This window comes from Rhinatrema bivittatum, chromosome 12 (assembly GCF_901001135.1).
Source record: "Rhinatrema bivittatum chromosome 12, aRhiBiv1.1, whole genome shotgun sequence".
NCBI lineage: Eukaryota > Metazoa > Chordata > Amphibia > Gymnophiona > Rhinatrematidae > Rhinatrema > Rhinatrema bivittatum.
In genome coordinates this window covers 56,351,384-56,365,172 of record NC_042626.1, presented here as the reverse complement: position 1 = coordinate 56,365,172, position 13,789 = coordinate 56,351,384, and the positions used below count along the sequence as shown (strand labels likewise).

The 13,789-nt window shown below is 49.6% G+C and overlaps 1 protein-coding gene across 4 annotated transcripts in view; it reads left to right on the top strand.

The window, feature by feature from the left end:
- UBTF (upstream binding transcription factor) overlaps positions 1-12,041 on the top strand; it is a 38,245-nt gene extending 26,204 nt beyond the window's left edge. For all 4 annotated transcript variants that reach the window (XM_029572585.1, XM_029572588.1, XM_029572586.1 and 1 more), the window contains 8 exons: positions 1,512-1,667; positions 2,198-2,308; positions 2,747-2,835; positions 4,317-4,506; positions 4,729-4,776; positions 5,163-5,231; positions 11,344-11,502; positions 11,638-12,041. In XM_029572585.1, the coding sequence (XP_029428445.1) occupies positions 1,512-1,667; positions 2,198-2,308; positions 2,747-2,835; positions 4,317-4,506; positions 4,729-4,776; positions 5,163-5,231; positions 11,344-11,502; positions 11,638-11,721 (906 nt within the window). In that variant the 3' untranslated portion in view covers positions 11,722-12,041. The remainder of the gene's footprint in view (positions 1-1,511; positions 1,668-2,197; positions 2,309-2,746; positions 2,836-4,316; positions 4,507-4,728; positions 4,777-5,162; positions 5,232-11,343; positions 11,503-11,637) is intronic.
- The last annotated feature ends 1,748 nt before the right edge of the window (positions 12,042-13,789 follow it).

Sequence of the window (13,789 nt, the reverse complement as noted above, 5' to 3'; positions counted from 1 at the left end):
CTGGAGACAGAGAAATACTGAGGGGCTGCAGGTGGCACTCTCAGATATGTAGCTTTGCCTCAAAGCTTTTGTTCTCTGTCTCCATCTGCTGGTAGGAAGGCAAAACCCACTTGTCTGGACTGATCTGGGGTACGAACAGGAAATATTTTTGAAATTCTCTTTTTACAGGACATTTTTGGTTTATGATAGCCATATAACGAAGCCTCAGGGGAATGCATTTGACCTATGGGTTTTTGTTCAACAGGACAGAGCCAAAATAGAATAGACATTGTTATAATCAGTAGCATGTAGCTGTCTCTGTAAGTGCCAGGTGCTTGACCACTCTCTCGAGAGTAAGGTCCTTCTCAAGCAGAGTTACTGAATGCCTTCAGGCTATGGAGGATGGGGCAGGCTTAGGCCTTGAAATATACTTTTCTTTAGCTTCCATCCTGTTGCGCGCAGGGATCCATGTGGCTATGATAGGATGGCAAGTGGACAGACTGAGTAGTAAGGAATCTCATCGGCTACACAGGTCCTGGCTTCCAGGGCTGTCAGCTGTTTCGAAACCGTGAAGGCTTAGCAAGTTCTCTGATGAAAAGCCTGCATACCACAGGTTGCTACAAAAAAAATGTCAATAGTAAAAATTAAACAAAAAAAATAGTTTGGTTAACTTTGCATATAATAGCTTGATGGGAAGGAACAGAACCAAAAAGCAAGGTATGACTTCAAGGCCATGAGATGTCCTTGAGGTATGTGCTACATTTGTTGGAAAGGGTTGAAAAATGGTAATAGGAGGAGTGAAACTGCTGTGGATTTTTTTTTTTTTTTTGCTGGCAGTACTGTTTAGCATGCAGGCTGTCATTTCGACCATCAGCTTGTTGAATGCACTTCCTTCTGCGTCTCCTCCTTGCATGAGATGCAGTGATGATGCCATGACATCAAGGCTTGATGGTTGGCGGCACGATGCAGCCTCCGTAACCATCCTGTGCTCATATACTCTTGAGTGCACTGAGCGGGTAATGGTCCTGGAATGGACACTCCATTTGTCAAGTGGGTGGGTGTGGAAGGCCCAGACCTCTCTGTTGCCCAAGCCTCTTTTGATGGTGCTCAGCATACCCTTACATCTTCGTTTACGTACAGTAGAACCTTTCAGGCAAGTTCTGTGCTGTTTTTGACTTCCATCCCAAAGCATTCTGGGGTTTGTAGTTCTGATTTGGCTATCGATGAATGTAGGACTGCTCATAGGGACCCAGATTGAGTTGTAGTGTTCCAGTCTTCATCAGGGTTGTCTCATCTCCTTTACCAATCATCTCCTCTGCTGTGAATTTGGACAGGTATTATATGCATGTCTATTCCCACAGCTGTTTTAATGGCGACTGGATTATTTTAAATTCTTGGATTGCCAGCCCTCGTGAGTCGCATGAAGAAAAAGGGGGTTAGATGTGTTATCCCGCGAGGAGGGAGGAGAAGAAGAGGGGGTAGTCGGTATTGCACCAGAGAGAGTCTTCACCTCCCTTTCCGTCTCTCTTCAGGCAAAGTACAAAGCCCGGGAAAACGCCCTGAAGGCGCAGTCAGACAAGAAGCGTGGCCCAGAGAAGGAGGAGCGTGGCAAGCTGCCAGAGTCACCCAAGACAGCCGAGGAAATCTGGCAGCAGAGTGTGATCGGGGACTACCTCGCCCGTTTCAAGGTGTGCAGGGGGGAGGTTTTAAGTATGGGGCAGCTGGGGAAAGGGGGGAAGTGACTGAAAATCCTCCCATAAGAGAAAGAGCTGCCTAAGCCTAATAAAGTTATCTCGATGTCTGCTAACACCTGGAAAAGAGCTACATGAGTACCATGGGAGAACTCAGAGCTTCAGGCCCTTAGGCTCTCTGTAAACTGTCTTAGCTTTCCCTTTAGCTTCGTTATGGGCAGTAGTGAAAACACGACTTCCTAGGGCAAAATCCAGAGGCCAATCAAAGATTTGCTTTGATGTATGGGAAAAGAGAATGTTAATCCTCATCCTTGACTTTTGAACGGGAGGTGACCTGCCTTAGGAGGTCGCCCCCCCCCCCCCAAGGCATGTGGTTTATGGCCTGGGACACTGGCGATATTCCACTGTACCCTAGGCCTTGATTACTGAACTTGGGGGTAGGGTCAGGACTCCCTGTGGCTGCTTTTTCCACTCATTTGGCTCTGGTGGGTGGCGGTGTGTGTTTTTTGTGTTTTTTTTCCTGTCAGAACGATCGGGTACGTGCCCTGAGGACCATGGACATGACTTGGAACAACATGGAGAAGAAGGAGAAGCTGATGTGGATTAAGAAAGCAGCAGAAGATCAGAAACGATATGAGGTGTGCGGGCAGTGATTTGAGGATCAGGGGTGGGGGTAGGGCTGCTGGGACAGGATAGGGGTACAAGCTGCCCAACAGGAGACACCACGGGGACCATGAAATGTCTGTTCTGGTTGCAGGGCACTTCTCCCTACTTTCAGGTGGGTCCTCAGTGCCGCCAACCTATTTACACAGTTGCTTTAACTCCATGAAGTCTGTTGGGTGACCCTTACCAGCCTAGACTCTCAGCTATTATTAGAGAGGTCTCTTCAGATGGACCTGGGTGTACAGTGAGGTGCTGTTAGATCTCTGGAATCTGGACGTTCTTGAATTGTAACATTTTGAAGCCAAAAAGCTTGGTGAACTCCAGGGCCCCGGCATACATTTTCATGTTTTATACTGACTGTGTTACCTCCCTTGTCTCCTATCTCTCGCCTCTCTCTTCTCCCCACCCTTCAGAGGGAACTGAGTGAAATGCGATCTCTGCCATCCTCCACCAATGCCTCCAAGAAACAGAAGTTCCAGGGAGAGCCGAAAAAGGCCCCCATGTGAGTATGAGAGCCCTGTCCTTGGCTTCATCCCCTCCCCACCCACCAGATCCCCAGTACATGAGATACAGAAACAGGAGGCAGGCCAGAAACCCAGAGGTAGCGGGAGGAGAACTGCAATACTCACAGCTGGTGTTTCCCCCCACCATCAGCATCAAAGAGAGTTTAGCAGGGGCCAAGCCCCTGTATAAGTTCCATTGACTCCCCAATGAGAGCAGGATAACATTTAAAGTACTTTTGTATTGTATTCAAATGACTCACAGGACAACTATCTCCTGCCCGCATACACTCCGAGGAAGCAACTTCAGTCCTGCCAGCAGGCCCTGTGATCCAACCCTTCACTAGCTATAGCAAAGCTAGCCTGCACGAGGCTTCAGTTCTTTTGCACCCAACTTATGGAACAACTCCCATAAGATTTAGGCAAGGAAACCTGCTGCTCTTCCCTTTGAAAAAAAAAAAAATCAAAACCTGACTATTCAGCCAAACTCCTCCTGCATTTCCGTCCATTTCACTGCCAGGTATCCTCCCTTACCTCTGAAAACAGTATTCTCCTTTTTATGTACAGTTTCTGCTTATCTCCTTGCTAGGTATCCTCCCTGTACTATGAAATCGGTGTGTGCTGTGCATTGCTACCCATAAACTCCTAGCTTTCTGTTCTTCTCTCCCCTCTCGCTCACCTTTCCTAGGAAAAACGTGGAATTTAAAATGAAATTCCTGTTCATACCCCAGATCAGTCCAGAACCAATTTTTCTATAGAAAAACCTGCATCTCTCATCAATCAGACCAAAAATAAGCTTATTAAAATTCTGAAGTACACTGTGTGGCTTTATGCCTGAAGGATGTAAAAACAGGAAGTTCGACTTTCCATGTGCTTCCTCTCTCCCACCCCTTTACTCATTTGCCTGGACTTCAGAGGCTCATCAAGCCTTGGCCAGTGGGGCCGGCTGGGTGGCCTCGCTGTGTCCTGCTTGTGTAGGATGGATTCCTGACTCAGCCTTTGCACCATGGGTGGGGCAGAGGCAGAATTCAAAGCCACTCCCTCACACCCCCCTCCCTACCTCTTCAAGAAGGGGAGCCCTGGCCTTTGCTCAACAGCGACACCTGCGGGGCTGGTTGAAGAGTGCATGTGGGCTACTTGTGAGGGGTTTTGAAAATGTGGTGAGGGGCCTTGGTACTGGAAATTAAAGACGATTAGAATAGATCCAGTAGGGACTGGGGTAGGGTGAGGGGAGTGGCAGCTGAGGTGGGAAGGGGACATGTGGTGCCTTACACAGGGGACACAGGTCCAGAAGGGAACAAGGGGAAAAAAAAAATCAGTTTGAAGCCTTTGACCTGTGTTTCCAGTCCTACTGCTGTGGATTTACAGGAATTGAGATGGGGCCTTAGAGAGCCTTTGCCCCGGTAGTTGGCTGGCAGAGGGTGACACTGATGTTAAATGTCGTCATTCTGGGTTTGGCCTACTTTCTTCGTGGGCTTTGTAGGAACGGGTACCAGAAGTTCTCCCAGGAGCTACTGTCCAACGGAGAGCTGAACCACCTGCCCCTGAAGGAGCGCATGGTGGAGATCGGCAGCCGCTGGCAACGCATCTCCCAGGCCCAAAAAGACCACTACAAGAAGCTGGCGGAGGAGCAGCAGAGGCAGTACAAGGTTCAGCTGGATGTCTGGCTTAAGGTGAGGAGGAAGCTGCGTCCGTGCCACTGGTAGAGAGATGGGGGGGGGGGGGGAGGTGGTGGGCAGGAAAAGGGTACCCCAGAGTGGGACAGTATGGCACGGCCTTGAAAGATCGGGGCAGGGGACTGGTGCTCTGAGAGAGAATGGGGGAAAATGTTGAGGAGGTGGGGAGGTCTGGTGCAGGGTGACAGTCTCTGGTACAAATGTTTCTCCTTTTCTCAGAGCCTGTCTGCCCAGGAACGAGCCGCCTACAAAGAGCAGACGTCCAATGTAAGTATTCAGAGGGCTTCCCCCAAAGAGCTGCTATATTTGATGCTAATATTTGTGGGCTGGAGGGGGGGGGGAGTGAGCAAAGGAAATTTGGACAGAACACATCAGTGAATCGGGGCCCCCCAGAAAATCCCTGTCCTGCCAGGATAGACTCTTGGTGGAAAGGTGATAGAAAAGGGGGGCCACTTTAGTGTGTGCTTGCCACGTTCCTCCCTCCCTCTCCCCCCCTCCCAATCACCACCACTACTCTCTTCGCGTGTCGATATATATATATATATATATATATATATATATATATATATATGAACATGCACAGAATTCCACGCAGCCACCTAACGCTGGCAGTGACCACTAAACTAAACCTGTCCATTCGTCTCTTTCCACAGAAACGCAAGAGCACGGGGAAAGTGCGCGGCCCCAACCCCAAAGGCAAGCCCTCAATGCAGTCCAAGTCGGTAAGTACAGTGTCCTCCCCCCCCCCCCCCCCCCATACACACACACCTCATCCCATTCTCATCTGCTAATACCATGGATTAATCCCAGACTCCTGGGTTTTGCCTCCCTGCCAGCAGATGGAGACAGAGAAAAATGTTTCACTGCCATTGCCACTGTCACCTGCAGTCCCTCAGTATTGACCTGTACCCAAGCCAAGATGAATATATGGAACACACTAATTAAACAGTCCTAAACTCCCTTAACGAGCAGGAAGAAGGTGAAGCCTCAAAATGGAAATCCTATCCAACAATAATAAAAGGAGAACCGCACCGAACCCCTCAATAATTCATTCCTGTTCGTACCCCAGATCAGTCCAGACGAGTGGGTTTATGCATCCCTACCAGCAGATGGAGGCAAAAAACAAAATTTGGAGGCACCGCTACATAACCGAGAGTGCCACCTGCATTCCCTCAGTATTTCTCGGTCTCCAGCAGATGGTAGAGGTGCAAACCTGCAGGCTGGCATTTCCAAAAAAAAAAAAATAGATATATATTTTAGAGAGAAAAAAGTTCGGCTCCCCAAGATGTTGGGTTCCTTCGTGGGCCATGCCTCGGGTAGAGCAGGACGAGCAAGGGGTGGTGATCCCTGGGGAGCTCTGCCCTTATCTTCAGGGGGGAGATAGCCGGTGGTTCCGGTTCCCTCATCCCCTCTGGGTCTCTGTTGCCGGCCTGGGCTCAGCCTTCTTCGCAGAAGCAGGGAAGTATTTCAGTTTTTTCAGTTTTCTTCCCTTCTGTGTGTGTGTCCTTTTAATTGCTTTTGTAAAAAAAATAAAAATAGAGAAGGGGCCGGAGCAGCTTTAGCTTGTGCTCCAGCAGCCTGAGTTCAGTTTTGCTGCCGGGAGGCAGCTCGAGGTGAGCGGGGTCGAATTGCTGTATTTGTCGGGGCTGGGAGAGCTCATTCAGCACCCGGGCAGTGCCGCCTGCAGTGCTCGCAGGCAAGGTTTGTTTTTAGCCGCTTTTATTTTTAGGCCCATATTTTTTTTTTTTTTTTGCCAGCATGGCACCTCCCACCCTGTGTGTGAGAGTTTGTCATGGCGCAAGGCGCTCTTGCCTCGATTCGGCCACGTTTTGCAGGGAATGTGTCTCCGGTGGGGTGGGCACCTTGAGTGGTAGTAAGAGCCTGTTTTCAGTGGGGCAGGTTTTGGAGGCCCTTGGGGGGGGGGGGGGGGAGGGAGGGCTGAGGAACTGGCAGACATTTTGTGCACACGTGCTGGAAGCCAGGCTGCTGTTTCAGGGCCTCAGGACTCCCATCCCAGGCTTTTTCCTGCAGAACAAGACCCTGCTGGTGGCAGGGCAAGAGAACAGACGCAGGGGGACGTGGATCTGGAATCTTTTTCTCCGGATTTTGTCCTTTTGATGCATACAGCCTATTTGGCCAGGAATGGAGCTGGGATCAAGTGGCTTTTGCCTAGGAAGTCCTGGGCGGCAAAGAAGCCTAAGCAGGCAGAATCAAGAGGTTTCCTGAGGCTTTTGGGTCTGAAGAGGTCCGCGGTGGAGGAGGACACAACTGATGAGACAGATGATCTGGACCAGGTACAGAAGGGGTCCGGTGGATCCGGACAGGGACCCTGCTGGTGAGTTGCTGGATCCATTACAGGATCCAGGTCAGGATTCTATTAGTGCTGGAGTGGATCCTATACAGGATCTGGATGAGATTCTGGCAGCAGATGGGCACAATCCTCGGGTGGTCCACTTGTTCCGCAGGGAGGAATTGGGCCTGCTGATCCCCTAGGTTCTGAAGAAGCTGGGAATTAAGGTCGCTCAGGAGGAGTCAGACAATGAGGGAGTGAACCCAGATCTGGAGGGATTGCGGGGTCCCCCTAAGGCTTTCCTGTTACCGAAGATGGCGAAGAAGTTGGTAGATCGGGAGTGGGAGTCTCCTGAGGCGGGCTTGAAGGTAGCAGGGGCTATGGCCAAATTGTATCCCTTGCCGGAGCAGACCCTGGAGTCATAGAAGATCCCCAAGGTGGATGTGGCAGTATCTGCGATTACCAAATAGACTATCATTCCGGTGGTAGGTGCAGCGGCTTTGAAGACTTTCAGGATCGGAAACTGGAAATCCTCCTTAAAAGGCTGTTTGAAGTTTCGGCTCTGAGCCTGCGTGCAGCGGTCTGCGGGAGTCTGATGCAGAGAGCCTGTTTGTGCTGGGTTCAGAAGGAGCACGATAAGAGGTCAAGAACGACTGTGGAGCCACTTGGAAGTGGGAGCCGCCTGGGTGGCAAATGCCCTTGTACGACTTGATTTGGACTTCTGCCAGGAGCATGGTATCAGTGGTGGCTGCGAGGAGGCTCCTGTGGTTGCAAAATTGGTTGGCGGATGTGTGGTCTAATCTGCCCTTTAAGGGAAAGCTGCTGTTTGGAGAGGATCTGGAACAGCTCATGAGGCAATTGGTGGAATCAAAGGGGAAACAAGTTGCCTGAGGAGAAGAAGAACCCTAAGAGGTTTTTTACTCTGTGTTCTCGATTTTGGGAGGCGAGAAGGTTTTGCACTGGCAGGAGTCCAGGGCCGGTGGCCTCAAAGCAGAGTTCTGGCCGACAGCCATCCTTTCGGCCCAGCGCAGGCCCCCGAGGGACAGTGGGTACCAAGGTGGGGGCAGAAGCAAAATTGGGCAATGAAGGTGTGTGGGTCCATGTCTCTCCAGAGGCTATTAGAGGGAGGCTGGCCCTCTTTTACGAGGAGGGGACCAAGTTCACATCAGACCACTGGGTCCTTCAGATGGTGAGAGAAGACTATACTTTAGAATTTTCTCGGCCACTCAGGGACGCCTTTGTAATCTCCCGCTGCATCTCCCGGAGCAAGTGGGAAGCGGGGCGGGAGATGTTGCTACTACAGCTTCTGCGTGCCATTGTTCCAGTGCCTCCCCTGGAAAGGGGGCAGGGTCATTACTCCATGTACTTCGTGGTGCCCAAAAAGGAAGGGACCCTTCAGCCCTTTCTCGATCTGCAGAAGGTCAATACTGCCCTCCGGGTACTACGCTTTTGAATGGAGATGTTGTTCACAGTGGTACCAGCGGTTCACAAAGGGGAGTTTCTGGCATCGTTGGATTTGTCAAGGAAAATCAGCCCAAGGTCTATGGTCACCAGAGGAAGCGACTTGGTCTGTCAACCGTCTGGAGAACAGGGCAAGGCCTTGTTGACATTTCTTCTGCTCATCCGGGACAAGTTGTTGCAAGTGTTCTCAGGCAATGCGACAACAGTGGCATATATCAATCATCAGAGCAGTATGAAGAGTCGTCTGGTGGCACTGGAGGTGTAAGAACTGTTCGTGTGGGTGGAGAAACATCTGGTGAGAATAGTTTCTTCTCATGTGTCCGAAGTGGACAAATGTACAGGTGGACTTCCTCAGTAGACAGCGTCTGGACCCAGGGGAGTGGGAGTTGGCAGAAGCCTTCGCCTTGCTGCAGGCAAGGTGGGGCAGACCATTGGTGGACCTCATGGTGACTCTAGCAAATGCAAAAGCGGATTGGTTTTTCAGTCGCAGAAGGGAGGTCTGATCGGAGGACATCGATGCTCTTGTTCAGCCGTGGCTGTACTTGTTTCCTCCGTGGCCTCTCTTAAATCGAGTGCTGTGGCACATCAAGCTTCATCCGGGCAGGATGATTCTGGTGGCTCTCGAGTGGCCGATGCGGCCGTGAGTATGCGGACCTTCTGCATCTGGCACACTGCTCCCCAGCTGGAGAGACTGGTATTGGTGATCACTGTCACCCAATTCAGAACTTCCATCTCCACTCTGCGACTCAGATTGGCCCGACCAAGCCACCATGAAAGACTGGATGTGGTGGCCCCCTGAGAGGAAGCGGAATGTGAATGGATTCCAACGGGAAAGGAGAACCTTCTGCAGAGGCCGCATATGAGGAAACGTCCAAGGAACCAACTCCAGGGTCGATGCCATATAAGTAGTCCCAGACCTTGGGCACCAAAAGCCCCAGAAGACAACGAACCTGATTCTGCAGTTTGAGCATCCAGTCCCCCATGAGAAACACCTTCCCTCTCTGGTGTCGAAGCAGGCTGCTAAGTATTCCAAGACTTGAGAAAGTGTGAAGATTTACCACCCAGCCTAGGGATCTCAATTTCTGCAAAATCTGTTGCACTGACTGCTGACAGAGATCCTCCAACTTTGCCCAAATGAGCCAGTCGTCCACATATGGGTATAGCAGTTGGCCTCTTTTTGGAGAGTTGCTGCTACCACCACCATCACCCTGGTGAAAGTATGTGGAGCCGTCGCCAACCCCAAAGGAAGGGCGCAAAACTGAAAATGCTTCCCATGAACCATAGGAACTGCTGGTACTCTGGTCAGATTGCTATATGCAGATATACTTCCGTCAGATCTAGGAATGCCAGAAACTCTCATTGCACATCACTGCGATGATTAAGCGCAGTGTTTCCATATGAAAATGGGGAACCATGAGAACCGCATTTACCTTTTTTCAAATCTAAAATTGGATGGAAGGCTCCTTCCTTTTTCTGCACCACAAAATAAATGGAATACCTTCCTGTTCTCTGCTCCCCCTACAGGAACAGGAGCAATGGCCCTCAGGCACTACAAATGGTCCATGGTCTGTTGCACTGTCACCTTTTTGGGAAATGGATCATAAGGGAGACCATGTATGTATCTCTAAGCGAATGAGCAAATTCTAATGTGTAGTCATCTCTTATCACACTTAGGACCCACGGGTTTGTCGTAATTTTGGTCCACTTCTTGTAAATGCAAGCCAGATGGCTCCCGATAGTTAGAAAAAAGAAAAAAGTGGAGGAATCTTCAGAATCCTCCCCCAGGAGGCCATCCTCTCCTTCAGAAGCAGCTTCCTGCTAGTCCTCAGGGCCCTGTATGGCAAGAGACGACAGCGGAGGGGAATCCCTGCGCCCCCCCCCCCCGAAGGCTCTGCTGCTGCTACCGCCGAGGTCAAGATGGCTGCCGATCCTGCGCTGATGGGAAAGACATCCATGGCAATTTCCGATGCTCTTTGCTGCCGCTTTTGCGCCAGAGGTTTCTGCCTCAAACTGCCTTCCCTGCCAGAGATGCAGCGGGTACACAGACTTGCATACATCGCCACACAACTGGTAGCTGCTGCTGCATGCCATTCCCCTCTGCCTGCAGGCTGGATTGCATAGTAGCAGCAGCAGCCGCATGTTGCAGTAAACTCTCGTCCGGACCCCTGGTGTAAGAAAAACACCCGTCCACTGCTCAGACCGCTGCAGCCTTTGTTTTTCCTGTTTCCCCCCCCCCCCCCCCCCCCCCCAATATAACTTTAAGCAAAGAAAAAAACGACTTTCCTGAAACTGAAGCTGTCAAGTTCTGCAGCTGAAGAAACGTAGCGAGATCGAACAGGTCCTCCTGTGGGAGAGGGAACTAGACCACCAGCTTTCAACCCCGGTGGAGAAAAGGACCAAGCCAACTCAAGCGTCACCAGCCCCCTGCTCATTTGTCTTAGACCAGGAGGGATGGTTCCACAATGACCTAGCAACTTCCTGGGAGGAAAGCCTTTTTCTTAAGACTGTAGGTTTTACCCCTCTACCATCTGCTGGAGACAGAGTAATATTAAGGGACTGCAAGTAGCACTTTAAGGTATAGGGCAGTGTCAGTGAAACCTTTTTCTTTGTCTCCATCTGCTGGCAGGGAGGCAAAACCCAGGATTCTGGACTGATCTGGGTAGGAACAGGAAGAAGGTTTACAGCTAGCATGCTAGGTTATTGCCATGCCGTGAACCCTCCGTCAAACATTCCTCTACTTCCTGTTTCCCTATCTTTGCTTTCTGGGACCTCTGCTGGAGTCTCCTGTGAAATGCTAAAGTTAGAGTTTGTGGATAGACTTATTTTTGGAGGGGCATGGATGCTGGCATGAGGGGGTTTGTAATGAGAACAGCGTCTTTGATGTTATACCATGGTTGGCTGGTTAACACCAGCTTTGCTTGGCAACCTGCATTGATCTGTCCTGGGATATGGTGTGGGAGGACATGAGGACACCCCTCCTTCCCGTGTTGCGTTCAGGGAATGCAGTCACGGCTAGTGACCGGCACTCAGTAGTGCAGGACCTGTGACTCTTTTTTAAAGACTAACCAACACTGTCTTTGCAGGACTCTGAGGATGATGACGAGGACGAGGAGGAGGATGATGATGACGAGGATGAGGACGACGATGACGAGGACGACGATGAAGAGAAGGGAGACTCATCCGAAGATGGAGGAGACTCGTCCGACTCCAGCAGCGAGGACGACAGCGAAGACGGGGACGAGGTAAGCGGTGGGGGGTCTCGGCGCTTTGGGTGGGGAGGGAGGGGATGGCAGGGCAGACGCCAGGAGGTGGCCTAAGAGGCGTGCTGTGCTAAAACCTGTGCCCCTCCCTCCCCACCCCACTTTAATTCTCCACAGGACGAAGATGACGACAATGAATCTGGCAGCAGCAGTTCCTCCTCCTCCTCCTCGGGAGATTCCTCCGACTCCGACTCAAACTGAGACCCCCGCCGCCGGCCCCAGGCAGTCCCTGACATGGAGCTGGAGAGGTTACGAAGAAGCCGTTTCTGATCGCTGTCATGCTTGTGCAGGCAGGGGTGCTGTGGAAGGACAATGCTTTGTTTGGTTTTCTCTGTGCACGGGTGACGATTTTATTTCTAACGTCTATTTGGGATCCTTCCCAACTTGTCCCTCCTGCCTCAGAGCTTCAAAACCTTCTTTCAGACACAACCGGCTGCCCGTCCTTCATTTTATTTATATGTATATAAATATATACATATAAATAAAATGTACTTTTTATTTACTTGTGCACACAGTTTGAATGAAATCAAGAAAGAAAGAAGGCCTTTGTCAGATTGCTACGGCCTGTCTCCCCCTCTCCACCTTAATGACTGCCTGGACTTCAGGGCCTTGCATTTTGACGCTTGACTGCAAGCACTGGGCTGTCTCAATGGAAGTTTTGACTTATGAACTTGTGTCTCGGGGGAAGCAGGGATGCCATTCACGGAGACTGCATGCCCAGAAGTGAGAGCCCCGGCACAAAGGCAACAGTTTGTGTGCTGGTAGGTCGGCGGGCAGTCCTCCCGGGCCAAGAACAGGTCCGGTCCTGGCTTTGTAAATATTACCTGCTGTCTCCCCTCCCCCCCACCCACCCTGTACAGTCCTCACAGTGTCAGGACCATGGCAGTTATTTCATGCCTTCTATGGCCCCTTTTCCACTGCATTTTTTTTTTCCTAGTGTTAACAAGCCACTGCGATAAGCTGAGAGACAAAGAAACCCAATGGGGGGAAGGGGTTGGCCAAAGGTTATGGTTTCCTTAAGCTTGTCTCTTCCAAACTGGCGTGCTGGAAAAGCAGCTGAGAACATGCACGCTTGGTGCATGTGTGGTGAGGCGCTGCAAGGTCAATCTTAGATAAGAACATGGCATTTTCTTTTTTTTTTTTGTTTTGGCTGCCGCCTCCTGCTCTCCGGTGTCTCTCTGTGCAGGGGCCAGTTCAGCCTTTTCCAATCTGGTGATGAATAGGCGTAAACGCCAAAAGCTAGGTGAGCGGAGATGGCTGCAACTCTTCAACATGGCATGCCAGCCTGAACCACCCATCCTGCCTCAGACTTCTCCCAACTGTGCTCTGTATTAAACACACACATGCGTGCGCGCACACACGCACGCATATATATCTTAAACATGTTTGTGTATTTTCAGGAGGATGATCAGAAGGTCAGTAGTGCCTGTGATCTGTGTATGAGGTATCTCGGGCTCCTTCCCCCATCCCCTCCAGCTGAGTGGTCTTGTGCTGTTGTATTTTAGTAAAGGTGTTTTAAGTATATTCTTTTTTATTTTTTTTTTTTAATGTTTTCCGTTTTAAAAGGAAAAAAGAGAATCTTACAGTACAGACTTTTTTTTTGTAAGAAAAGGTAAAAATAAAAAAAAAAATTGTAAAAAGTTATGGGGAATAGTTAGTACTGCAAGAGATCAAACTTAAGTGCTTTTTGGCACTTTTTCAATCCACCTTCCTGGCCCTGTGAAAAATTAAATCCCTTTTTTTTTTTTTTTTTTTTCTTTGTTTTTGTTTTGGGTTTTGTTTTTTTTTGCTAATATTTAAAGTGTTTTTGTAGGATTAAAAACAATTTCCATTTGTACTTGCTATCTGGGAATCTCAAAACCAGTCTGGAAAGACTGAACAGTATGTGATGTTTTACCTGTTCTGTGCATTATTATATATATTATCTATTTTTTTTTAAGTCTGGGGGTTTGTTTGTTTTGTTTTTTTTGTTGTTTTTTTTTTGTATAACAGTGAAAATAATAAAAAAAAAAAAAAAAAAGTTTCTGTTGCCAAGTAACTACTTATAAAAAAATAAAATAAAAAGTTTAGTAAAAAACAGTCTGATAATTGATGTTGGTTTTGAAAAATTCCCTTCTATGCATATTTTGGTTTTGTCCAGAATGATTGGTGCAGAGTGGTTCTCTGATCTGGCCAGCCCATAGGCTTTTTGTTGCCAAAATAGCCCCAATGCATATTCATGAGCTCTGGGTCCACATGGTTTTTCTTCTAAGCAGCAGGTTAATTTGTC